Source organism: Macrotis lagotis, chromosome 1 (assembly GCF_037893015.1).
Source record: "Macrotis lagotis isolate mMagLag1 chromosome 1, bilby.v1.9.chrom.fasta, whole genome shotgun sequence".
NCBI lineage: Eukaryota > Metazoa > Chordata > Mammalia > Peramelemorphia > Peramelidae > Macrotis > Macrotis lagotis.
The window spans coordinates 854,661,653-854,687,507 of record NC_133658.1 but is presented as its reverse complement, the minus strand read 5'-3'; the positions used below and the strand labels follow the sequence as shown (position 1 = coordinate 854,687,507).

The 25,855-nt window shown below is 47.9% G+C and overlaps 4 protein-coding genes across 7 annotated transcripts in view; 1 reads left to right on the top strand and 3 right to left on the bottom strand.

Moving 5' to 3' along the window:
* Nucleotides 1-8,286, bottom strand: part of LCK (LCK proto-oncogene, Src family tyrosine kinase) — a 31,029-nt gene extending 22,743 nt beyond the window's left edge. Inside the window, exons 1-2 of one of the 2 annotated variants that reach the window (XM_074217707.1) lie at nt 8,134-8,286; nt 6,700-6,875 (exon numbers count right to left, since the gene is read on the bottom strand). In XM_074217707.1, coding sequence (XP_074073808.1) covers nt 6,700-6,748 — 49 coding nt within the window. In that variant the 5' untranslated portion in view covers nt 6,749-6,875; nt 8,134-8,286. The remainder of the gene's footprint in view (nt 1-6,699; nt 6,876-8,133) is intronic. The other variant, XM_074217708.1, reaches the window with a different exon arrangement.
* Nucleotides 8,287-9,023: 737 nt separating this feature from the next.
* On the bottom strand, nt 9,024-12,474 carry FAM167B (family with sequence similarity 167 member B). The gene is made up of 2 exons (XM_074191216.1): nt 12,123-12,474; nt 9,024-11,163 (listed from the first exon to the last, which is right to left on the bottom strand). The coding sequence occupies exons 1-2, from the start codon at nt 12,381-12,383 to the stop codon at nt 10,888-10,890; spliced, it is 537 nt and encodes a 178-aa protein (XP_074047317.1). The 5' UTR covers nt 12,384-12,474; the 3' UTR covers nt 9,024-10,887.
* Nucleotides 12,475-13,729: 1,255 nt separating this feature from the next.
* Nucleotides 13,730-24,995, top strand: LOC141508780 (myotubularin-related protein 9-like). 3 transcript variants are annotated; one of them, XM_074217696.1, is made up of 10 exons: nt 13,737-14,475; nt 15,277-15,385; nt 15,511-15,636; nt 15,769-15,942; nt 16,247-16,506; nt 17,890-18,051; nt 18,698-18,839; nt 18,922-19,142; nt 20,381-20,532; nt 20,630-24,990. In XM_074217696.1, exons 1-10 carry the CDS (start codon nt 14,294-14,296, stop codon nt 20,725-20,727), a joined length of 1,626 nt encoding a protein of 541 aa, XP_074073797.1. In that variant the 5' UTR covers nt 13,737-14,293; the 3' UTR covers nt 20,728-24,990. The 3 variants fall into 3 exon arrangements, with proteins under 3 accessions (XP_074073798.1, XP_074073797.1, XP_074073799.1); XM_074217698.1 differs by having other exon boundaries at nt 13,742-14,475; nt 16,286-16,506; nt 20,630-24,988; XM_074217697.1 differs by having other exon boundaries at nt 13,730-14,475; nt 16,286-16,506; nt 20,381-24,995.
* On the bottom strand, nt 21,049-25,760 carry EIF3I (eukaryotic translation initiation factor 3 subunit I). The gene is made up of 11 exons (XM_074217700.1): nt 25,679-25,760; nt 25,470-25,562; nt 24,030-24,117; nt 23,747-23,812; nt 22,576-22,725; nt 22,330-22,460; nt 22,056-22,166; nt 21,875-21,964; nt 21,541-21,614; nt 21,359-21,451; nt 21,049-21,213 (listed from the first exon to the last, which is right to left on the bottom strand). Exons 1-11 carry the CDS (start codon nt 25,679-25,681, stop codon nt 21,132-21,134), a joined length of 981 nt encoding a protein of 326 aa, XP_074073801.1. The 5' UTR covers nt 25,682-25,760; the 3' UTR covers nt 21,049-21,131.
* Nucleotides 25,761-25,855: the final 95 nt, after the last annotated feature.

The window sequence follows — 25,855 nt, the reverse complement described above, 5'->3', positions numbered from 1 at the left end:
TCAAATCAATTCCAAAAGACTTCTGATAAAAAAAAAAATACAATCTCCCTCCAGAGAAAGAACTGCTGGAGTCTAAATGCAAACTAAATCATACTTTAAAAAAAAAATATTCTATTTGATTTTTTTTTTCAACTCCATATCATGGTAGTTTTTTACCAATCTTTTTTTTTTACAAGGTTTTGAGTTTTACATTTTCTCCCTCCTTTCCTTCCCTCCCCTCTCCCCCTGACAGAAAGCAATCTGACATAGACTCTACATTTTTAACCATGCTAAAGCATACTTTTAAAACTTTGTTATACTCGTTTTGTTTTTGTTTTTGGCCATTTCTTTTGCAACATGTTAATATGGAATTTTTTTTTAATCTATATCAAATTGCTTGTCTTCTCAATGAGAAGTGAAGGGAGAGAGGAAGAGAATATAGAACCCAAAATTTAAAAAAAAACCCAATGTTTTGTTTATATGTAATTGGGAAAATAAAATAAAAATTAAGTTTAAAAAACATCTCAGACAAGAGTTTATCCCGATTCCACTTATAGGCAGCTAATTACAAGGAACTCATTATTTCATCCACCAGCCTATTCCATTTTGTGCTCTAGTTATCAGTTTCCCCTGAGAAGGAATCTATCTTCCTGAAACTACCCACAAACTATCCCTTGCTCTGTCTGCCCTCTAGGATTAAACTGAACCAACCTGATTTCTCTTCCTCTGGCTAGCTTTCATTCCTTCTAACCACCCTGTTTTCCTTTTTTTTCTTTTTTCTTTTTGGGGTTGGGGAGCATCAATCATGGTTAAGTGACTTGCCCAAGGTCACACAACTAGTACGTACCTGAGGTTAGATTTGAACTCAGATCCTCCTCACTCCAGGCCAGTGCTCTATCCACTGTGCCAACTAGTTGCCCCTCCATCCCATTTTTCAACTGATCTTCCTATGGTTTGGTCTCTGGACCTCTCTCAGGTTTACACTCTTTTTTTTTTTTTTAGATTTTGGCAAGGCAAATGGGGTTAAGTGGCTTGCCCAAGGCCACACAGCTAGGTAAGTGTCTGAGGTCGGATTTGAACCCAGGTACTCCTGACTCCAGTGCCAGTGCTTTACCTGCTGCCCCACCTAGCTGCCCCTCAGGCTTACACTCTTGAGGATGCATTTACCCGAACGAAACCTTCTTGAAAGTGCCCCCCACAAATGAACTGGAATCTCCAGCTGGAGTCAAATCAGAGTAGGAATCACCACATTTACCCCGTTTTCTATCTGAACTCTTTGTTTTTCTTAATGTTGACTAAGATTACACAGACTTTTCTTGAATGTTCTTTTACATCAGGGAAAGGGAATGAACATTTTTTTGGAGGATCAACTGCAAAGTCCTATAATTACAGTGTTCTCTTAGTTCTCCCTCAGTCCAGATCCAGGACATTTTTGCTCATCTTCAATTTTTCTGTAACCTTAACTCCAACACAATCTTTTTTCTCTAGATCTCTGCAAAGGACAGACTCCACTAAATACTTTACAAATGTCTTATTTGGATAAAAATAAAAAGGGGGGAAGACTTATTTGGATAAAATGTTTATAATAGCTCTGTTTGGGGTGACAAAGTATTAGAAATTGAGGGGATGCCTGCCAGTTGGGGAATGACTGAACTAGGAGTCGTATATGATTGTGATAGAATAATATTGTGCTACAAGAAGTGACAAGTAGGATGATCTTAGAAAAATCTTGAAAGATTTACAGGAACTGTGGAATTCAAAATCTTACAAAAAAATGCATGTTGAAAACTATCTTTTCATGGAGTTGAAAAATAAACAAATAAATCTATAAAAATAAAAACAACAGCAATAACAACAAAAAAAAAGACTTGCAGAACTGATGCAAAGTGAAGTGAACAGAACCAGGAGAACATAGCATTATTATTCAATGATATTATGACTTAGCTATTCCTAGCAATATAATGATCCAGGGCAGCTAGATGCATAGATAGAGTAGCAGCCTTGGAGTAAGGAAGGCCTGAGTTCAAATCCAGCCTCAGACACTTGACTCTTATTAGCTGTGTGATCCGCACAAGTCACTTAACCCTCATTGTCTAAGATAAACAAATAAACAAAAAAAAACCCAGTAAAACAATCCAAGACAATTCCAAAGGTCTCAATGAAAAGTGCTATCCACCTCCAAAGAAAGAACTGATGGTATCTAAATACAAATCAACACATTCTATTTTTTTCACTTTTTCCCCCTTTTGTTCTATTTTCTTTCACAGCATGACTAATACGGAAATATGTTTTGCATGATTGCACATGTATAACCTATACTAAATTGCTTATCATCTCAGGGAGGAGAGAAGTTAGTAGGGAGGGAGGGAGAACTCAGAACTAAAATTTTTTTTAAAATGAATGTTAATGTACAGACTAACGGACTGACTTTTGTTGGGGGGTGGGGGGAGGGAAGCAAGAGCAGGGGGAAAATTATAAAACTCAAAATAAATAAAATCTTTCTTTTATTTAAAAATAAAATGAATGCTAAAAATTGTCTTTACATGTAATTGAGGAAAAAAATTTAAAATTATTTTTAAAAATCCAGATATCTCATTGATCATCACAACAACCCTGGGAGGTAAGTATTATTACACTCCATTTTACAGCTGGGGAAGCTGGAGCTGAGAGAGGTTAAGTGACTTGTCCAGATTCATTCAGCTTATAAATGTTTGAAAGTGGATTTGATCTCAGTCCAATCTTCCTGACTTCAAAGCCAAGTTTCCATCCACTTAAAGCATTTACTAAAGCCTGAGAATTTGAGTTTGCAACCCACTAATATGTCAGGGTAAGGAGAAAGGAAGTGAACCAACAGCAGAAGGGGCTGGAGTCTGCCCTTTGCAGAAATCTGGAGAAAGGATTGGATTGCGTTGGGGGAGTTAAGATTGAAGAAAGATTGAAGATGAGTAAAAATGTTGGAAGTCCTGGGTCTGACTGAATGCAAACTCTCTAAGAGAACATTGTAATCACAGAATGTGGGGAAAAAAATCCAGGGAGCAAATATCTAGGGCTCTCCCTAGGTTTGGGTCATAAAGATAGAATCTGGGACAATGAGGAATATTTGTACCTAAAAGTTGTTGTTCAGTTATGTTTGACTGATTTGTCAATGTTTGTTCATTTGGGTCATTTCTTGACAAAGATATTGGAGTGGTTTCCCATTTCCTTCTCCAGATCATTTTACAGATGAGAAAATTGAGACAAACAGTAAAGTGACTTGCCCAGGATCACATGGCTAGTAAGTCAAATTTGAACCCAGGTCTTCCTGACTCCATTCCTGGCTCTTTCTCTACTGTGCCACCTAGCTGTCCCTTTGTACCTGAAATGTCCCATATTTATGTTCAGTCATGACAAGCTGCATCTTTCTTTTTACTAAACAAAATACCTACAATTTATAACTTAACAACTCAAATGTATATCAATTGCCAGAGCTTTATAAAAATGCTTTTAAGAACCTGGAGGATTATTGTGCTTCTGAATTGACTTGATCCCCAGGACCTGGGTGGGTGAAACTAGGCTCAAGGTCTGATCACGAGGTGGGTCCTTATAAGGTGGTAGGACTGAGCTATCTGAGGAAACATCGCAATGGCTAGTCAGCAAGTCCTTCAAGGTTAGGGAACCCTTCCTAAACCATGTCCTTGGTGGGACATAGGATTTCATTCATGTCTGTAGATCTCTTCCCTCCACATGTTATATTGTGCTGTGTAGGAGAATACCCCTATGGGCACAGATTATAATTGTGAAATGGAGGAGGTGTATATAAGGAGAGATGATAGATGCAGCCCTCGATCCCAGATCTCAAACTAATTCATATTGTGATCTTAAGTGTAATGAGCTCTGAACCTGAATTTCCTCATCTGTGAAATGTGAAAAATATTTGTACTACAGCGTCATAGAATGTAATGAGGCTCAAAGGCAGTTAGTCACTCAATGAACATTTATTAAGCACCTACTATGTATAAGGCACTGTTCTAAGCAATGAGGAAACAGAGAGAGAGGGAAAAGACAGGAGGAACCCAGTCTAAATGGGGAATGATGAAAGCTAAGGTGAAAACTTCAATTTTTGATGGAGTGTTAGACCTTGCTGTTACTGTATAGTTCATGAGGCATAAGCACATGTGGCTGTGGGTGAGTATGGGAAGTTTTATATGGGTAGGTGGGTGATTTCTCTGTCTATGCATGCTGTGGGGAGGGGAGTAATGACGCAGATGTATAATGTCACTGGGAGGTATTTGACTTCACACATATCTTTATATGTGTGTAAATATGTTGAGACTGTGTAAGAGAAAGAAGTGTACATATGGATAGATCTCTGAGAATGAGGATGGGAGTGTTACATGCTTATTTCCTTAGAATCTTCAAATCAGAAAAGTCACCAAAACTGTCCACTTCAACTCTTCCCCAAATAAAATTCCTTGAATTGATGCTAAATACTTCCAATTCCATGTGTCTGTGGCTTATTTGCACACATGATTGTGTGTTTAATTCATGTATGAATCTCTATTTGTACTGTTTGAGAACCCATGTATTTGTCTCCAGATAAAGCATGTTTAACTAGGGTTGTCTGGGTGCTGTTAATTATATGTTACACATATGGTATTTATGAATTTTTAAGTCCATGTGTCTGAACTTGGGAATGAGGGTGTGTAACTTTAGAGTATGTGTTTCTAAGTAAAAAAAAATGCACTTAGGTGAGAGCTGTTGGTACTTGGAACTCTGTGCTCTTGGCTGTCTTTACCCTGGAAGGTTCCCTGTCTGATGCTGATTGTTCTCAAAGAAAACACACAGGAAGCAGCTTCAGGTGCAAAGCAAAGACTGCAGCAACATTGCATATGAAGGGGGAGGGAGGAGAGAAGCTTTGCTTCTGGTGGGGGTGGAGATGGGGAGTAGGGGAGAATGGGCTTGAGTGTGTGAGCCCCCTCACTGCATCAGGACTCTATCCCTATTTCCCTGGCCTTCCCTCAGAGAGGGGTGAGCTCATGCTGCCCAGAAACTCAGAAAGCTGGTCCCCCCGCCTTGCCAGGGAACCCAAGCCCAAGCAGGGGGGAAGTGGATGGAATGGTAGGACTTGAGCTAGGTAAGGAGGAAAGTCTGGGGTCCTGCCTTGCCCTGTTCTACCCTGCCTGAGGTCTCACCAGGACCAGATCCCATTGTCCCCCACCTCACCTCCTCAATACACTCGGGGTGACACTGGAAGATTCCTCTCCCCAGTCCCCACCTCTATTCCCTAATAATCCCATTATCTGATAGACTTCACAGAACATAGAATGTTAGAACTTAGAAGAGTGAAAGCAAAGTCTGGAAGGGTCCTTAAAGCTATCCAGACTCCTAGCATTTTCTCTTGCTCTCCCCTAAGCCTGAAGTGCCTGTCCTCCTCATCTCTACCTTCTGGCTTCCTTCAAGTCCTAGATGAAACCTTACTTTCCTAATCCTTCTCAATGCCAGAACTTTCCATCAGTTAATTAATCAGCTCTGTACCTCCTCTATGCAGCTTGTTTGTACATAAGTATCCGCCTTGCCACTTTGCCTTCCTTTGCACCCCCCGCACTCACAGAGCCGGTCTTCCTTGACTGACTTACTGACGTCTGGGCAGGCTTTGGTACAGTGTTTCAGGGAAAGAAGAACTTTTAGAACATAGACTATTACAGGACCATCAACTATTAGATTTAGAGTGAGGAGAGAAATTAATAGTCACTTTGTCCAATCTCCTAATTTTATAGATAAGGAAACTGAGGTCCAAAGAGGGGAAGGGTTACAAATTAATGGTCATTTTGTCCAAATACCTTATTTTGCAGATAAGGAAACTGAGATCCAAAGAGGGAAAGGGTTATGCCTAAACATTTCAGGGAGTAAAGGCAGTTAAACTTGAACTGGGTACCAGTTCTTCCATCAGCAAAGTCCAGGTCAAACACACATGAATAGGCATGTTCTCTTGCAAAATTCCAAATAGGCTCATTTTTGCCTCCTCCTTCATCTTGAGAGAGGAATGTGCTTGGCAATAATGCTAACATTAAACTGCCACTCCCTCTCCCAGTTCTATGTGGTTTCTGAAGCATCTTCTCCATGACCCCCTCCTGATGCAAGGGTCGTTGTTTCCATTTTATAGACCAAGAGATGCAGCCTAGGGTCCCAGAGGAGTGACCCCCAGAGAGAAGACTACTAACAGTCTAGCACAGGACTTAGACCCCAATTTCCAGGCCCCCGAGTTTAGTGCTCATTCCTTTGTACTATCTATCAGGGTAGGAACACATCTGTGGAAATTGTGTGTTGAAGAAAACTCCAGCGGGGGTGGCGAGTGAGCAAGGAGGGCCCCCGGGCAGGTGGCACATCAGAAGGATTGGTAACATGGGGGCTTCCCTCTATTCCCTGAAGTTTCATCTCTCACTAACATTCTAATCTTGCTTCTTCAAGGTTTGGAAGGTGCTTTTTCTCACAACCCTCGGAAGGAAGTGAGAGATTGTCCAAAGATGATCACAGTAGATGCAGAAGGGAGACTTAGAAGACTAGATCAGCGATTAAGCTTTGGAAAGAACTTTGAGGTCATTGAGTTCAGCCTGCTAATTTTCCTGAGCCAGAGACCGATCTCACATAGGTAGTAGTGGAAGGGAGTAAGTGGCGCATCAAGGTTTTGAACCCTCTGACTCTAGATTCATACTCTTTCCTCTACACCAGACTTGAACTGACCTGTCCAGAATTCTCTCTTGGTTTGGCTTAGGAAATAGATGACAATCATGAGTCCAGCTGGTTGGGGATCCAAGCCTCTCTGAGTCTAGGCCTCACCAAAGGGAGAGAGATAATGAAATTCAATAAGATGGCAGGCTGTGGTCTCTGCTAAGACTGTCCCTGGTGAGCTGGGGAGACTGAGGAGGGAGGAGGTTTGAAAAAGTCATTAAGGGATGGTGATAAAAAAATCAAAGGAATTGTGAACAATTTGGAAGAGCCAGATGAGATTATATAACTTGAATCCTCTGGGGCCCCAGGAGGTTGGCTTATAAGACTTCCTTAGCTGGCATCCAGTGGAGAAGGAAATTTTCCAAAGGAACTCTAGGGTCAGGCTCTCACTGTCAATCATGACCCTCAGGCTGCCCCCCCTCCAATTTAAAATAGCCTTTCTTCCTTCCTTTCCTCCCTTCCCATGTCTGGCCTTTTGGGGTTGTCTTTTCATGAAGAATCTCAATCCACATCAGAGATCTTCCCTGACATGTGTATCCAGGAAACTTGGATAAATCTTTTCCTCTCAAAGGGATCTCTGGCAGCAAACGTCACTATAGTCTCTTTCCTACAGGATTCAAGTTCCCTCCCTTAAACTTCCTGATGGAATTTTCCTTTAATCGTTCAAATGATAAAAGAAAATAAAGCTCTGATGTCCTCTTGGCTTCTAAGATCACAAAGCCAGAACTGGGAGAGATCTTAGATCTAAATCTGCCATTTTTTAAATAAGGAAAATGGAGCCCCAAAAAGTTAGGGGACAAGGAAAGGAACAGTAGGTGGATCCAAATTTAATAAATCTTTTCACCCATTTCTACATTGGGATAAGTGCAACAGACAAAGTGAGGAGGCCCGAGTGGTAGCCCCTTCCTTGCCACTAATTAACCATGTGGAAACTCCTTGCTCCTCTCCAGACCTCAGTTTCTACCAAGTAAGAATTAGTCTGATCTAGATGACCAAGTTCTAGGAGTCTACAGCTTTTCATTAATCAGCCAGATCCTCTGGCTCCAAATCCACTGTCTTCCAACCATTCTGTGAGGAGGCAGCTCTTGACCCAGGGCATCTGTGGGGCCTGCATCAGGATGTCCAAGGGATCATGTCACAGTGACTAACTGTTGGTGGAGTGTCTATGGAGCTGGCATCAAGGTTCTCATGGGATCAAGGTTAGATGGTCCCCAAAAACAAGTTAGAGACCTGTCGGACTAGTGTAGGGTCTCCATAGGATCTGTCCATACATAGGGCCAATGGCAATTTGCCCCATGGCAAAGCGGTCCTGTCAAACTCATTGATTAGTAAGACAAATTCTGAAATTCTTTAAAGAGACTTCTCTAGTCTTTCTTGCCATCACCTTAGGGATAGCTGACCTTTCCCTTTAGATGCTCCCTTAAGCCCCATGCACCTTTTCCTTACCTGCCGATAATAGGCTTCTGCCTGGTATGTTCACTGGGCTCGGTTCACATGATCCTTCTGATCCATGGGCCTCATCATCACCCAGAGGATGGATGAGGCTCCTAGCTCCTTGTTGCTGCCTCAATTTGCCTTCTCAGCACCCAGCCCACGTCCCACCCCAACTTCCTGCCTCCTCTTGAGAGAGTGAGAAAGAAGGCAACAACCAACCCCAGAACCCCAGGCAGGCCCTCCCTCAACCACAAGCCAAGAACAACAGTGCCCGCCACACTCCTCCCCACATTCAGGGGCCTGATAGTAGGGAGCTACGGTCACAGGGGGTCCCAGGCTTCCCTCCCAGGGAATTCCTAATATATGTGGGTGGGAAAAGAGGGTGACAAATTCATAGAGAGTATTAGATGAATTTGTGGTCAGAATACCCCAGTTGGAATCCTGCTTCTATTACTTGCTAGCTGTGTGACTCTGGGTAAGTCACTTCTCCTCTCTGGGGCTATTTCCTCTTCTGGAAAGTGAGCTGGTTAGATTAAATCATGAGTTCTTAACATCTTTTTGGAGTGGTGGATCCCTTCTTAAAATTTGTTTTGTTAATCTTCGTTGAAGGAAATGGTGAATTTCACTTAGAGAGTGATAAAAATAAATGGTTGTTTCCCAACCAAGTTCAAGGACCCTTCCCCATTTCCAGGAAATTGTCATGTATTTTAATCTGGTGACCCTAGATTAAAATGATCCCTGAGGACCTTTTCAGAATGATGGTTCTAGGGTTTTCTGAAGAAGAGGACATTGGAAGCATAGGGGCTGAATGGGGGAGGGGGGAGGCAGGGCTCACAAACAGGAATGATCTCCCCCCCCTCCTCCACATAGATTAATTTGCACTAGCTTGCTTTGAGACCTTGTCAAGGAGTTTTATTTTCCATCTTTGCACATTAAAGGGCCAAACTCAATGAAGAACCACAGATTTAGAGATGAGAGACCACATGCACCATTTGGTCCAACCCACTCTTCTTACAGGATGAGGAGTCACTCAGTCCGACATTAAATACTGATTAAGTGTTTTCTATGAGCCAGACACTGGGGCTAAGCACTTGGGGATACAAAAAAGAAGCAAAAGATTGTCCCTGCCCACAAGGAGCTTACAATCTAATAGATCCTTAGGAATTAAGTGACTTGCTGCATATCATACAATAGGTCAGGGGCAGAGATAGGTCCTCTTATTCCAAATTCCATACTTTCCACTGTATCATCCTACCTCCCTTGGACTAGATGGTCTCTAAGGGCCCTCTCAGCACCGACTTTCTTTTGGTGAAACCGAGTGGAAACTGGTAATGTTGATAGGCCTCATCTAGGCTCACTGCAGACAGAAGACTGGCACCCCAACTCATATCCCTAGCTCCATAAGGGGCAGAGATGGACCACCTAATGACTGAGCCCCATTCAAACCCAAGGGACCCTGCCAGAACTGATCCACACTAATGATCCATTCCTGTGGGACAAACAGCTCTTAACCCTTTCACCTTGAGCCAGGCTGTTGAGGAAAGAAGAGAGGTGTGGGGAGAGGGGAGGAGGAGGAGGCCACAGACGTATTGTTGGGGTTTGAGAGGTGGAAACTGATGCTGGTTCTGCTCACCTCAACTGAGGCCGGTGAGTGGGGCAGGAAATGGGGGTGGGAAAGGAAGTCAAAGACGGAAAGTCAGACAAAGAGAGGTGAGTAGCAGAAACAAAAGTTATAGAGAGAGACAGAGAAACAAAAACTGAGACAGAGACATTTATACAAAAGGAATGACAGAAAGGGGGAGGGAGAGAGGAAAGAGAGAGAGGAGAGAGATGGACAGAAAGACAAAAACTGAATCTGAGACGTTCAAAAGGAAAAACAGAAAGGGGAAGGGAGAAAGGAGAGGAGAAAGACAAAAACTGAGACAGACATGTACAAAAGGAAAAACAGAAAGGGGAGGGACAGAGGAGAGAGAGACAGAGACAGAGAGGGAGAGACAAAAACTGAGTCTGAGACATATGTACAAAAGAAAGACAGAAAGGGAGAGGGAGAGAGGAGAAAAGGAGGTAGAGACACAAAAACTGAGACATATGTACAAAAGAAAAGGCAGAAAGGGGGAGGGAGAGAGAGGAGAGACAGAGACAGAGACAGAGAGAGAGAGGAGAGAAGCAAAAACTTAGATATGTATAAAAGGAAAAACAGAAAGGAGAGGTGAGGGGGAGAGAGATGGGACAGACAAGAGAGGAGAAAAAGAAGAGAGAGAAAAGAGGAGAGAGAGAGAGAGAGAGAGAGAGAGAGAGAGAGAGAGAGAGAGAGAGAGAGCCTACATTAAGATATTGAGATAGAGAAACAGACAGAGCATCAAAACCCAAGAACCAGATAAGAGAAAGAACAGGCACAGAGCTAGAGAGAAAGGTTGGTGGGCTTCTGGGTCAGAGACATGTTTTCCTCCCTCAGAAACATGAACACCTGGTGTCCTCTATCTCTTCTGCAGTGACAGTGTAGTAGAATAGAGGGAGACCCATACCAGGGAGTCTGATTGCAAAGCGGAGACTGTTTATTGGAGGGTCTGAGAAGGAGTGTGTTCCCACCCCAAGCTTGGGAGTTGGGAAGGCTGGAAAGACTGGAGAACTCTCTCCCTTCCTTCCAGGCAGTGAACTGGGATCCCTCTGCTGTCCAGGGGTAACTGGGTCCCCCAGAGCAGAGGTAGCAGGGCATTAAGGTTTGGGGTTCAGCCCCCAGGATGCTCAGCTCTCTGTCCCCTCCGCTCAGCAGAGGGTGAAGCGACGAGAGCTGATGTTCATCCGGGTGAGCCCAATGTCTCTGAGTGGAGGGGCCAGGAGGCGGGTAGACCGGAGGGAGCCAGGGCTCAGCAGCTCTGCAGCCTCTCCGAGGCCCAGACCTTCAGCCTCAGCCTCCAGCTCGGCGTCGTCCAAGAGCTCCTGGTGCTGCTGGCAGATCTGTTCCACCTTCAACTGGTGCATGCGGGACCTGAGGTGCAATAGCTGCCCTGCCAGCTCCCGGTCCTGGGTCCGCATCTGCCTCTGGGGGGAAATGGTCCAGGCTGAGGCTCAGGGCTCTCTGCGGGGCAGGTAGGCGGGGAGGCTCTCCCCCCACGTCCATCCAGGGTCTAGGCCTTTTGCCAGCACCTTGAAGCTCTAGCACTCTCTGACCCTGAAATTCCCTTCAGTCCAGATCTGCCCTTCCTGGCTCCTCCTTCCTCTCCAGCCCAACTCCACCCTCTCCTCTCCTCTTCCTCCTCTTCCAGGAATGATAATAATAACTCCCATCGCTATAGTCTTGGAGGGTTTACAAAGCACTTCCTCCCAACTGCCGGGGGAGGGGTTGGCACTGGAACTCAAATCTTCCAATTAGTGGCTGTTTAAAAACCTAGTGGCACAATGGCTAGAACACAGACCCTGGAGTCTGGAGGACCTGAGTTCAAATCCAGCCTCAGATACTTAATAATTACCTAGCTGGGTGACCTTGTCTAGAAAATCTCATTGCCTTGCAAAAACCACACACACACACACACACACACACACCCCAAATCATCCAGGGACTTCTCTGTTCAGTTTGCCAACAGAGATTTATAAAGCACCTACTGTGTCCAAGGAACAAAGCTGGAAGGGGGGAGTTCCATTCTTTTCATTGAATATTGCACAATTGAGGACAAGACCTTCTCTTTCTACCTCCATCCACCCTAGACTTTAACCTCCTTTAACCTCCACAGGAACTTAGGATCCTACATCAAGAGCAGGAAGAGATATTTAGAGATCATCCAGTTCCTTACTTGACAAATATGTAAAATGAGGCTCAAGGGGGTGAAATGACTGACCTAAGGTCCCACAGTCAGGTAAGAGATTTAAACTAGGGTTTGAACTAGGTCTCTAAGTCAAAAGCCAGTAAGAGTAAGCTACAATCTCCTCCTTAGTCTGGGACTTCCCTGACAGTGAGTTGAGGCTTCTCTTCTCTACTCAGACCATCCACACCCTGGACTTACCAGCTCCTCTCTGAGCCACTGCAAGGCGTCATCCAGTGTGTGAAAACCACAGATGACTCCAGGACCTGATTCCCCCAGTTCAGCCTTGGCATGACCTCGACGCCAGGCTTGGCTTTGGACCCTGGCTGTCCACTCAAGGTATGAGGGTCTTCTGGTCTGCAGATTTAATTTGGCTGTGAGTGCCTTCAAGCTGTCCAGGGTCTCCTCTTCTTGCTCTTCCTCCTCACCCAGAGTCCCAAATGCCAGGGACCCCAGGGACATGGTGGGACCAGAGAGATCTGATATATTTATCTGTCCCTGTGTTGAGAGGGACAGATGGGTAAATGTGCCAAAGTTAGGAGCAGGATGTGAGTGTATAAGATTAAGTGGGTGGCTTATTTCCCTGGAATTCTATAATAAAGGGAACTCACGTGACCCCAGAGGAAAGGGGTGGGGGAGTAAAGCATCTCAGTTTCTCTGGCCACAAGGTCAAATTTAATTGTCTTTGCCCAAAAGGAGACACCCTCTTCTCTGAAAGGAAACTTCTCCAGGGTCAGGGAGTTGTTGGGGACATTGGCTCTATCCCTTGGTATCTATCCTTCCACTTCTCCCAACAGATTGAGGGGATTGACATCTCCAAAACTCAGCTTGGGGCAGGGGTAGGAAAAGAGTGTGGGTCCTAAGGTAGATCAGGAAGTAGAATGAGGAGTCCCAGCCCAGGGTAGCAGAATGTGGGATTTTAATGGGGGAATGTAGACTTTGGGATACGGGGGGGGGGGAGTGCAGAGACAGTGTCTCAGACTTGATGGAAGCAGAATGTGAGGTTCTAGGCTAGAGACAGGCTGTGAAGGCTTATGGGGTCCCACCCTGAAGGGAGAAAAGAAATGTATAGGGTCGCAGCTTGGAAGGAGGCAGTGGGAAGTGCTGTGTGGGTTGGAATACTCAGTGCAGGAGTCTAATATGCAATTCTGGGGGTTGGAAGAATTAGGTACTGAACCTTGGGAAGTTCCTGGAGAGGCGTCAAGTGGGCTCCCCTGGGGCACTTTGGGCACCCAGCACCAGTGAAAAGCTAACTACCCCCAGGGGGCGCTCCTTAATCAATGACCACCAGATAAGCTGACAGATACTTTCAGCATTTAAGGTGGTCCTGTGTGAACTCGACAGAGAAGACTAAATGTAATTACTGGGAAGGACCTTTGAGATCAGTTGATCCAACTGTCACTTCAGAAAGGAGACTGAGGACCAGAGAGGAAAGGGGACTGGCCTGAGAACCTAGAGCCAGCTAGTGGCCAAACAATCTGGAAATAAAGTGTGCCCGTTGATTGGGATATGGTTGAACAAATTGGGGTGTATGAATGTAACAGAATATCATCTCCCTGCAAGAAACAAGGAAAATGAGGAATTCAAAGAAACATGGGAAGGCATGTATGAATTGCTACAAAGTGAAGCAAGCAAACTCAGGAAGAGATCACACACATTGTTTCTAAGAGAATAATAAAAAAAGATCTTTTATTAAAGTTTAAAGGAAGGGAAGAGAAAATGCCCTCTTTCCCTTAGTCCTTGGAGATGTGGGCAAAATATTGTATCTATTCATGGCCTGTCATGATCAAGGATGTTGTTTTGGCTTCACTGTATTTCTTTGTTATAAGGAAAGGTTCATTGGGGGTGGAGAGAGAGAGGGATGTGTCTGAGAAATGACTGTAGTGTAAAAACAAGTATTTTCAAAACGGAATTAATTTAAAAATGAATGGCAGGACATCTGATTCCAAGGCCAGAGGGCAGAAGTGAACCAGGGAATGGAGGAGAATAATTACAGTTCCCTGACTGATTATTCCACCGAGCAAGGAGGAGGGGAGTGGGTGAGATGGGTGCACTGACTTCGAGAACATCTGAGGCCCCAAGCCCACCACCAGGAGGGCAGTGTCGAACCTGAGTACCCCAATCCCCCGAGATCTCAGGAAATCCGGAACCTTTCCGTGGAGCCACCTTAACCAGCCCCATCTTGCAAGTTTCATCCGCCCCAGGGGCAGTTCCTGTTCCCCGTCCCCCCCCAGGACCCATCCGGATCTTCGGGCTCCCCGCCCAGTCCTCCCTTTGGGCGCAGAGGACTGCCGGTGGCCCGGGGCTACAGCGCCCTGGGACCCCAGCGTTCTCCTTTGTGCCCCAGAACCCCCGCGCCCTGGGCTTTCAGGATGGAGTTCTCGGAATTGATCCGTACTGGTAGGGCAGAGGCGCTCCTTCTGCCCGGGCCTGGGCAGCCCCCCGTGCGGGGCACCCTCTGCATCACTAGCCACCACCTGCTGCTGTCCGATGGGCACGGGAGCCCCAGCGACCTGTGGCTGCTGCTGCGCAACGTGGATGCTGTGGAAAAGAGGTGACAGGGGCTGGGGACCCGGCGCCAGGGAGAGGAGAGAGGGTCCGGGCAGCGTCCTAGCTGGGCACAAGGGAGAGGAAGGGTCGGGGCAGCGTCCGAACTGGGCACGAGGGGGGTACCGGCTGGGTCCTAGCTGGGTGCATTGGGGGGTCCCAGCAGTGTCCTAGCTGGGTGCGGGGGGGGGTCTCGGCAGGGTCCTAATTGGGCACGAACCATCTGCCAGGAAGCGAGTGAGGCAAGGGGTGCTGAGGACGCTAAAGTGTGGGGGGTGGGGTTGGGGTGCTGCTTGGGGCAGAGAGGCCAGCGGCGCTGAGGCGTCTCCCCGAAGGTCGGGAACTGCTTAGCTGGGAAATCCGTGGGGCCCCGAGCCTGGGCGCCCGGAGCCAGCCCGAGAGCCGCGTGTTGGATGCTGGCTGGGAAGGCACACGAGGCTCGCCAGGTCTCAGGACTATCCAAGGAGCAGTCTGGGCACTCTCTCCCGAGTCTTCCAGTTCCCTCTATCCCCGGGGACCCTCACGTTTCCTTTTCCTCACTGGCTCCCAAATCCTTTCCCGCACTAAGCCTGCCTCACTTCAAGGAACCCTGCAGTGGCCCCTTCCCCAAAGACCTCTCCATCCCCTGTGTCCTTTCCCTTGATTCCCATGGGGCCTACTTGTCCTGTCTCTCTTGTTGGCCTTCCAGTTCCACCACCCCCCCACATTGGTCCCTGAGTCCTATACTACAAACCCAGTATCTCTGCCCCCTGAGTCCCATGTATCCGTTTAGTCCAGTGGACTCCTGCCCTGTCCCCCTTCCCCCTAGGGTGGCAGGAAACTCAGGCACGATCACCTTGAAATGTAAGGACCTGAACATTCTGCAGTTGGAGATTGAAGGCTTGGAGGAGACTCTGGACATTGCCTGCTCCATTGAGGTGCAAGGATTAGGCAGTAAATCCACCTTTGGCCCAAGGGGAGGGGGAGGTCAGAGGGTGGCAGCAAGGGCATGGAGAGGTTTTGCATGGGGTCCCCAGACATGCTTCCTGCCTTTCTCCTCAAGGCCTTGTCCTCGCTGGAATCTGTCACCACTTCCTATCCATTCTTCTACAGGCCCCAGGGTCTGAGGCTAGGAGACTCTGAGTACCTGCACCCTCCGGATGACTTCTATCAGCAGGTGGCCCTCAAGGTAAGTGCCAGGGACAGAGGCTTGAGGGCAGCTGCAGGAGGGACTTGGGACTTGGGGAGGCTGTGGGAAGGAGCTTGTACCCAGGTTGTAGGGGAAAGACTCCCCACCTCAAGCCACACCCAATTCCTGCAGACAAATGCTTGGAGGCTAAGCACAGTGAACAGGGACTTCTATGTGTGTGCCAGCTACCCACCAGCCTTGGTGGTGCCCTGTGCCATTGGAGATGAGGCCCTGGCCCGAAGCGCCCACTTTCGCCAAGGGGGTCGCTTTCCTGTGCTCTGCTACTATCACAGCATCAATGGAACAGTGAGTCTGGAAACCCCTCCGAGACCAGCCCCAAACTCTACTCTATTGTCTCCTATACTTTGCCCCCCTCTGCTCCTCCACTGGTTGTGCCCAGACACCGACAGGGAATCCCTGCCCCACCCTACCCCAGGCTCCTCCCAACATCTCTTCACCACCCCCCCCAGGACCTCAGGTCCCAGCTTTCTGGAGGGGACTCCAACCCTGACGTCCACTATTTTCCCCGGGATCCTGAACCTCCTTGGCTCCCACCTTCCCCAGACTCCCAGCAGCATTACCTGGGTAGCCTTTATTCCTGGGCCCTCAGGAGATGGTCCCTCAGCTGGCTCCTTCATCCTGCTCGAAGGTGATGCTCCGCTCCAGTCAGCCCCTACAGGGGGCCAATCGGCGACGCTGTGCAGAGGATGAGTTGCTGCTGCTGGAAGTTCTGGCCCTGGGTGGAGGGCAAGGCTTAGTGGTGGACACCCGCTCAGCCCAGGCTGTCAAGCAGGCTCGACTCACTGGGGGTGGCACAGAAGCCAAGGCTGCCTATCCGGGCTGGAAGCGGCTGCACCGGCCCCTGGAGAGGTAAGTAGCCAAGGCCAACGGGTTCAGTTTAACTACATGATTTCTTCAATAGTTGAAGAAGCAAAGAAATCGAATGATGGGGCTTTAAGCTGTGAGATACAGAGACAAGGCATTACAGCTGGTAGTTCTACTTCCAGAAGTCAACGAACATTCATTAAGCACCTACTATGTACTGAGCTGAGAATACAAATGAGAAAGGTAGCTCCTATCCTCAAGAAGCTTACAATCTAAAGGGGGGGGGGGCAAAAAACTGAAAAGTTGGGGGCTTAAGGAGAGGCATGATGGTGGGAAATGAAGAGATGGCACTCCTAGAGTGCCCACCTTAAATGGAACTTCTGGGAGGAGCTCAGGGGTGAAGGCAAGTCTGCACATTAGGGTGATGTGATTCAGAGGATGAAGAGGTGACTAGGGCATAGTGGAGAAGTCCAGGAGGGAAATGAACAGTAAATCACTGGGTCAAAGCAAACAATGAAGAAAATGAGGCTTGAAGATCCTGATCAGGGTTTAAGGAATAGACTTAGTTTTGGAGAGGTGAATGGCTTCTCATCCACTTGTGGTTGTTGAATGGAATTTCAAACTTCTTAATCTTCAAAGTGAATCCTTCGGAAAGGGAAGGTGGTGAGATCTAAAGAAAGATCATGGCAGTTACTAGGGTGGAGAAAGCTGAGGAATTGTGTGGTCAGACAGATCTGAGGTCCCTGAAGATGATCCCAGGAGATGGGATGGAGAGGAAGGCCATGTCAGCTTGGTTGCTATTGAGTCATTACAGTTGTGTCTATGTGACTCCTGGGTTGGAGTGATTTGCCATTTTTTTTTCAGATTTTTACAGATGAGAAACTGAGGCAAATGGGGTTAAGTGACTTGCCCAGGGTCACAATGGTAGTAAATGTTCAAAACTGGATTTTCAGCTTTGTTCCTCCAGACTCCTGGACTGGTGCTCTACCCATTGTACATCTAGCTATCACCTGAGGCCATATTTGAACTCAGGTCTTCCTGACTCCAGGTCTGGCCCTCTATGCATCTCACCACCTAGCTGCTCCAGGGAAATTGCAGTGGGGAGTAGAGCTGATGCTGCCTCCTTCTCCTCCTGGAGAATTGAGGGGAACAGGAATGGCCACCAGTGTAAAAGATTACTACGAATGTTTCAGGAAAGCTAGCAGATTGGAAGGAACACTGGATGAAAAGTTCATAGATGCAAGGTACACCTGGATGAGCAGATCTGGGCAGGGTCAGGGGTTATTAGGAATGAATGCCCAGAGAGATGGCCCTAAACCATAAGACTGAAGGATCAGGATGGAGGAGGCAGGCTGTATTGGGGCTCTCTTGGAAGCACAGGATTCTCAGGTTTGGGGGTGGGGTGACTAATTCGTCTTTTTCTTCCAGGGGTCGGCCCCTGCAGGACAGTTTTGTGCGGTTGGTCGAGGCCTGTACAGACCCTTCATTGAGCATGGATCGGTGGCTCAGTCGCCTAGATGGCTGTCGCTGGTTGACCCATGTTAAGGAAGCACTGACCACCGCCAGCCTGGTGGCCCAGGGCATGGATCGGTAAGGCCCACAGGGCAGGGCAGGGAAGCTATGACTGTCCTAGGGGGAGGAGGGACTTAATATCCTGCCTCAGACACCAGAAAATCCCACCCCCAGAAGGTGACCCAGTGCCTCTGAGAAGGGAATGCTTCCAATTGGAAGGTCCAGCCTCCAGCAATGCTAGCAAACAGGAATAAGACTGGAGAACTGCCAGCATTCCAATTTGACCAGAACAGCATAGGAAAGGGCGTAGTGTGAACTCAGTCTAGAAGGGAAAGTTAAGGTCAGATGGGGAGGCCCTCAGAGGACCACAGAGAGGTGCTCCAAGTTTTACAAAGGGCAGTGAGCATTAGGTCAAGTGTGCATTAGCTTGTGAAGGGGAGAGGCAGGGGGCATCCAGTAGTCCAGATGAGAGAGGAGAGCCTGAGCCAGGACAATGGCAATGGGAGGTGGGAGTGACTGTGGAGAAGGCTGATCCCGGTGTTGCCACCCCCACCCCATGCCCCATCCTTGGAGCATGTCTTTGTTGGTCACTGCACTGTCTACTTCCTGAGGTGTATATATGCCTCATCTCCAGAAAGAATCATCCTGTCAGGACTGGGTATAGGAAGCTATCCCATAGGGAGGTAGGGGGCTTCTAATGATGAATCCTCCTGGGTCCACATAGGGAAGGGATCTGTATCCTGGTACATGGGACTGAGGGCACAGATGCCACCCTCCTTGTGACTTCACTGGCACAACTCATCCTGGACCCCAAGTGCCGAACAATGCGTGGCTTCCAAAGCCTGCTGGAACGGGAATGGATCCAGGTAAGGGGCTCCTATGGGTGCCCTGCTCTTGGGGCCATCTCCCTAAAGTTGACTCCTGTTCATCCCTTTACCCTCTTCCCAGGCTGGCCATCCTTTTCAGCAGCGCTGTGCCCACTCGGCCTACACCCAAGGCCGCCCCAAAAACGAGGCACCCGTCTTTCTGCTCTTCCTGGACTGTGTGTGGCAGTTGAGCCGCCAGTTCCCACTGTCCCTGGAGTTTGGGGAAGGGATGCTACTGGCCTTGTTTGACCACGCTTATGCCTCCCCCTTCGGCACCTTCCTCTGCAATAGTGAGAAGGAAAGGTGAGACCATGCTGGGCGGGGCCCCTCCTGACTCCCTACTGCTCATGGGGCAGGCTCTCCCCCTTTAGTCCCTCAAGCCCCTCACTAGCCAACTCTGATAATCCATGTCCAGATATGGTGCCAGGGAGACCCTTTGCATTCTCCTCCCTGACTGTGCTAAGTCAAACTTGGTGTCACAGTCTAAGGAAACACATTGAAGACCAAATGGCTACAAACCTACATCCCAGGAGCAGAGCAGGAAGAAGCTTCAGACGACACCCAAGTCCCCCTGTACCCAAACACAGACCCAGCTCCAACCTTTAAGAGAATGATAGCAAATCAAGAGATATTACTGTGATGCAATGGAAAGAATCCTGGGCTCCAATTACCATCTTGCTTCTTTTCAGCCTCAGTCTCTTCACCTATAAACTGAGAACAGTACTGCCTTCACAAGGTGGCTGTGAGGATTAAATGAGATCATACCTATGGAGTTTTGCAAATCTTCAAAGCACTACATAAATGTGAACTACTCTGATTTCCTCATCTCTAACATGAAGGCAGCTGTTAGTACAGTGGCTAGAGAGCCAGGTGTGGAGTCAGGAAGACTACAGTTCAAATTCAGATTCAGACACTTACTAGCTGTGTGACCCTGGGCAAGTCACTTGTCAGCTGGGAAGGAAAAGGCAAACCACTCCACTATCTTTGCCAGGAAAACTATAAAAGGGGTTGAAAAGGTTTGGACACACAACTAAAAATCACCCCACAACAAATGTGAAGATAAATACATACTGACTTACATTACTCATAGTTCTACTTGCTGTGTGACCTTGGGTAAGAGGTTGTTTCCTCATCTGTACAAGGGGGTCAAGCCCAGATGACCTCAGGATCTATGATCTTTCTGAGAATCTCCTAGGGTTGGCAGGAGGAAGGTGAGGAAGGCAAAGAACTAGAGGCATGGGGGTCTTTCTTAGCCATTCCTCCAGCTAAATAAAGGTCTGCCTCAGCACTCCCTAGAATCCTGCTAAGAAAAAAAGGCTTCAGGGGCTAGAGGACAATGGAGTGCTGAATGACCTTCAAGAGTACTTCTGGGGAGAGAAGTGGTGATTGCAGCTAGCTGTCAGTGCCTTCTGAACCCAGCCTCCAGCCCCCCATACCTCCTACCCTTAGGCTTGTCAGATCTGGGGCTTGTCTCCCTCTTTGGAATCCCAAGCCCACAGGGTTCTGAAAGACCTGTCTAATCTACTCTGCTCCCTGGCCAGGTACCTGTGTGAAGTGAAGACAAAGACCCACTCTCTGTGGTCCAGTCTGAACCAATCAAAGGAACGAAAGAGATTATGTAACCCAATCTACTCGCCTAACCCTCTGGCTTTGTGGCCCTCAGTGGAGCCCCAGAGCCTTCAGCTTTGGGCAGGTAAGACATCCCTCCGTTTTCATTTGCCATCCCTCAATCCAGGTTCTTCTCCATGGCTCAGATCTTTAACTGGCTTCTTTCACATACCCAATTCCAGGTCTTTTCTTACGTTGGACTCGACCACCTGAGCCTGCCCAAGAGGCATGGGAACAGCTCTGGAAAATAGTGACAGAGGAGGTGGTAGACACCCTATGAAGTCTTCAGTCTTGAAGAAGGGATTTTACTCCAAATCGCCACATCTAGTCTTTGCTTCAGGTATGCCAGACCTCAGGATCACTGGCTGTCTGTCTAAAAGACTGAAAGGCTAGGCATGGATTTGAGCAGCTCCAGGGTTCCAAAGTTACTCCCAAACCCTTTCATTTCCAGGGTCATGAGGCAGAGAAAAAAGCTGACAATAAATGGACCTATTCTTGACCTCTGTTTCTTGGAGTTTCAGTGGGAAGAAGGGATGTCATGTTCCTAGTGCCCAACAAGCCCTGCCCAACCCACAGCTCTTCAGTGACAAGAGGAGCATCATCATTTTCCATTTGGTTTATTTTTAATGTCCTCAACTCAGTAACCAGAGAGCAGGAAGTTCAGAAGGTTCCAGTTCCAACTCCTCATGCCTCAAACTCAAACTCAAAGTACTGTGGATCAAAGTAGTGAATTCGGACATAGCCATCCTCTCCACCACTGCTATAGCTGCAAAGAGAGGGTGACAGCAGTTAGACAGGCCTGTGTATGTCCTGAAGGACCCCACTCACCAAGACACACAGACAGCAGATGGAAGTAGGGAGGTTTAAAGGTCTATTTATCCTTATCTGACCTCCTCCCAAAGGGTATTTACCTTTTGCCATCAGGATGAAAAGCAACACTGTTGATGGGGCCAAAGTGACCCTTGACTCTACCAAACTCCTCTTCAAAGGCAAGATGGAAGAACCTGGGGATGGGAAAAAGGGACACATGTGAACATCAAAATTTTCCCTGTTGGCAAACTCTACAGATTTCCCTTCTCCAGGAAATGCTTACCTGGCCTCAAACTTGCCAATTCTGGTGGAGGTTGTGGTTACATCCATGGCCTCCTGTCCTCCGCCAAGGACTACCTACAGAAAGGAGGAGGCCCAGACCTGGCCTTTAGGCCAGGCTCTGCCCCTTAGGTTAGCATCATCTGTGTACCTTCTAGACACTACAATTACCTCCCATATCAGACTTGGGAGCCTTTCCCCTGGAGTTTCTCTTGTCCCTACTACCCAGTTCCTTCTCCACAGCAAAGGAGCCATGACCTTGAGAGCTATCATTTATAAACAACCCACCAGCATTTACTTTGACTGATGATAAGCAGGGGAGTCAGAGGCTGCCTTACATGGTCATAGATGGGGGAAAGAGCAGCTGAGTTGACAGGTCGCTCTGTTCTGAATGTTTTTTGGTGCTCAAGTGTTGTGGAGTCAAAGAGCTGAAACACACATTAGAAGGGGAAAGGAAGGTAAGAGTAGGAAAGGTCCCTTATCTGAAGCAACCAAGTCCACTTTGAGCCCAGCACTCACCTTGGCTGTATTGTCCTTAGATGCAGTGACAAACATTGTCATGTCTCGGGATGTCTGAATGTCGTTGATCTGCCTTGAGTGCTCCTTGACATTCACCATCACTTCTCCAGACTGTGGAGGAAGGCATGACAGAAGGTATATGGCCCCACCTCCCACTATCAAGAATTCAGAGTTGCTCTCCTCTCTGGTGAATGGGCAACTGTCCCCAGCCACTCTCCTCAGAACTAGATCCCCCCACTCAGCCCTTGTGTTTCCCTGCCTTCCCAGCCCTCACCTTAGCACTGTATTGATTGAGCTCCCCATTTTCATGGCCAGCAATGATGCACTCCCCCAAAGGTCCCCACACGGCACTTGTGATCTTCGCATCAGCATTACAGGGAATCTTCATATAGGGTTCATTGCTATCTGTATGGGGGGGGGAGAAATAGATAGATGGTGGTGACTGGCCCCAGGGCTACACTAGGCCCCACCTCCACTCTGAATGCCTGGATTTCCCTCCTCCCCCAATCTCAGTTATTACCGATCTGGCTGGGGTCCCGTAGATCAAAGAAACTAACAAAGCACTGGTATCCCATCTGCTTGTCGGTGGAGAACATGATGATGTTGCCTCCGAAGTCAAACCCACATGTACGGACAGCTGAGTTGGTCTTCAGCAGAGCCAGCTGCTTCCCTAGGGATGGGCACAGGTTGGGTAGCTGTTCCTCCCATTGCTCTTCTCTCTAAAAGCCTCAGCTCCACCTCACCCAATCTTTATTGCTCCTTCTGTTTTCACTGGTAAAAATGGCTCCTTGGGAAATTGGGCTCAGTTCTCAGAACAAGAAATTAAATAAGGCAGCACCACATCACACCCCTCAGATTCAACTCCAAATCACACATGAGCAGAAAAGCTTTCTCCAGATCCTTGACAAGTGACCAACATCTGCTGAAGTCTTTCATCCCAGAGGAACACACATTCTCCTAAGGCAGCCATTCCACATTGAGCTACCTCTGATTGCTCACAAGTATCTTCTTAAATTGAGGTAAAATCTGCTTCCCTCATACTCCTACCAAACTTCCATCTCTGAAGCCCAAGATCAAACTAGGTGGCTCCTTCAATCTAGCCTGGGAGGGGAATGCCCAGAACAGGAAGCTTGAACTTTCTGACCAATCATCTGACCACACAGAAAAAGGTTCAGTTTGGCAAATTTACTCACTAATCTATAAAGATTCATCTCCTGAAAAGGCTTTTGATGACTTTTAAGATGGTGCTGAGAAGGCATCACACATATCAGCCAGGAGAAGACAACTGTGTGGGAAAGATTAAGAAACCAGAAGAACTGGATTCTGGGCCTCAGTTTTCTTCTTCATAAATGGAAGAAGCTGGGGCAGCTAGGTGGCGCAGTGGATAGAGCACTGGCCCTGGAGTCTGAAGTACCTGGGCTCAAATCCAGCCACTTAACCTCATTGCTTTGCAAAAAACCTAAAAACAAACAAACAAACAAAAACCTAAAACAAACAATAAACAGAAGAAGCTCGATTGCAGGGTTTCCAAGTTCCTTTCTGGTTCTGACATTCTCTAAGTCTACTTAGTCCTCAATATTCCTCTGGCATCAGTCAAGGCCACTCCCAAATGACCAACTCCAATCAGTCACCAGACCTAGGAGGCTGAGTCCATAAGGTGGGAGTTATGATAGTAGTAGATCATCGATTACCTGTCTCACAGTCCCAGAGACGGCAACTGTTGTCGGCAGAGCCAGTAAGGACATGTTTGGTGTCCCCTGGAGAAGTTGTTAAGGAATATTAGTTATCAAATTCATGTCACTTTTTCCACTTGACAGGGGAAGGTGAAGCAGGGATGGCTGCCTGAATTTCTTTAAACTGTCTAGACAATCCCTGTAGCCAAGTCTCTCTGTCTTTGATCAACAGAAAGTACCAACTATTTCTCTGACACAGCAACTTTTGAGGAGGATGGAGTCCCCCAAGCATGAAGGATACAATCAGCATCCACACACCATACAGCTCCAGTGTGGCCAGTATAGGTGCCCAGTCTCTCACCATTCACTGAGTACCAGACATTGACAATCTGATGAAACAAAGACATTAGTTAGTTCCTATCTAGCCCCTACAAGAGATAGCTAGGAAAAATAAATAAAATCCTTCCCTTCTCTGACAGGCTTCCAACAGCCTCTAGACTGCTCTCTCCTTTTTTCTGTCTTCCATATAGTTTATTCTCCCTTCCCATTAAGGAACTGCCCTAACCAAGACCCTCTGAAGGATTGTATGAGTGAGCTTTTAAGACTAAATTATAGGGCAGCTAAGTGGCACAGTGGATAGAGTGCCGGCTCTGAAGTCAGTCAGAAACTTAATAATTACCTAGCTGTGTGACCTTGGGCAAGTCATTTAACTCCACTGCCTTGCAAAAACCAAATTATATACTGTAACACATCCAAATAAATAATTTGAGGGCAGATTTCCTTATGTCTTGAATGGGGTTATTCTCAAAACCTTAACATACTTTTAAGCTTAAATAGTGACTAAGCTGTTTTTATACATCAATAGTTTTTAAACTACGTATTGGTGTCTCCCTGGTCCCCTAAATCATTCACAAGTCTTTCCTCAAGGAGGTGATTCCTTTAGCCAGCTTCATTTATCTGATGTTGATTCTACCTCAGCAGACAAATTTTCTAGCCTGGGTTTTGACACCAAGTTTTTAAAACCTGGTTTTTAAAAGGGCCTCATTTCTGCAGAAGGTATTGGCCTCCTCTGGTAACACCACATCAGCCTTCCCTCCCTCTTGAGTCAGGAGACTTCCTGAGCATGGTTGAACCAACTCTGCCACCATCCACGGCCAAGGACAAAGAATCCTCCCTCTGAGTAAATTAGTTTGGGGTGAGAGGAGGGTGATGATGGTATCAACTGTTTGTGAGCGACTTGGAAGGGCAGCAGGACCCAACTAGCTGTGGGGAAGGTTTGTATAGTAGGAAGAACCCAACAAGCAGGAGAATCAGGAGGCCGGGGTTATGGACCTGGCCCACCCACCTCTGATGCATAAACGAGGCATCATACACATGACGCATGACACATATCGCACACACCCAAATATGATACGTCATATGTCTATAAGCCAGGCATGGTACATGGTCATTGGTACACAGGCTCCTAAGTCTACAAAGCGCCCGGACCTCACTCCAGCCTCACACCCAACCCCCGATGGAGGGTGAGGGAGGCTATTGCCCCCTTTTACAAGGGAGGAAGTGCAGGGTTTGGGGGGCTTGCCCAGCTCTGGAGTTGCCAGAGTGCCGCCCGAATGGGCCCAACCACTTGGGGGGGGGGGGGGGGGCCCAGCCGCTCCTCCGGCCCCGCCCCTTCCTCTAGCCCCGCCCCTGAGTGGCTTCCCCTCCCCCTCGCCCCCCCCCCCCGGCCGCGCGTGCTCACTGGGTCTTTGGCCACGGTGAAGAGCAGGTCCCCTTCGCGGTTGTACTTGATCTGTGTGATGGATCGCTCGTGGCCCTGGAGCAGGATCGGCTTCTGGGGGCGGCACGGGGGGCGGAGGGGTCGCTGTCAGGTCCAGGGTTTGGGGAAAGGCCCCGCTCCGACCCCTCGCCCCGCAGCCCTCCGGCTTCGCCCTCCCCAACCGTACTCACCATCGCGGCGGCTCCTACGACTGCAGCGCCTCCGCAGACCCGCGCGACGGCGTGAGCGACCCACCGGAAGAGGGCTGGGCTGAGCTTCCGGGTCACGGCGCCGGGCCGCCGCCTTCCGCTTCCGGCGCCGTCACGGCGGCTACTCCGTCCCTCGGCCTCTGCCGGGCGCTGATCCGG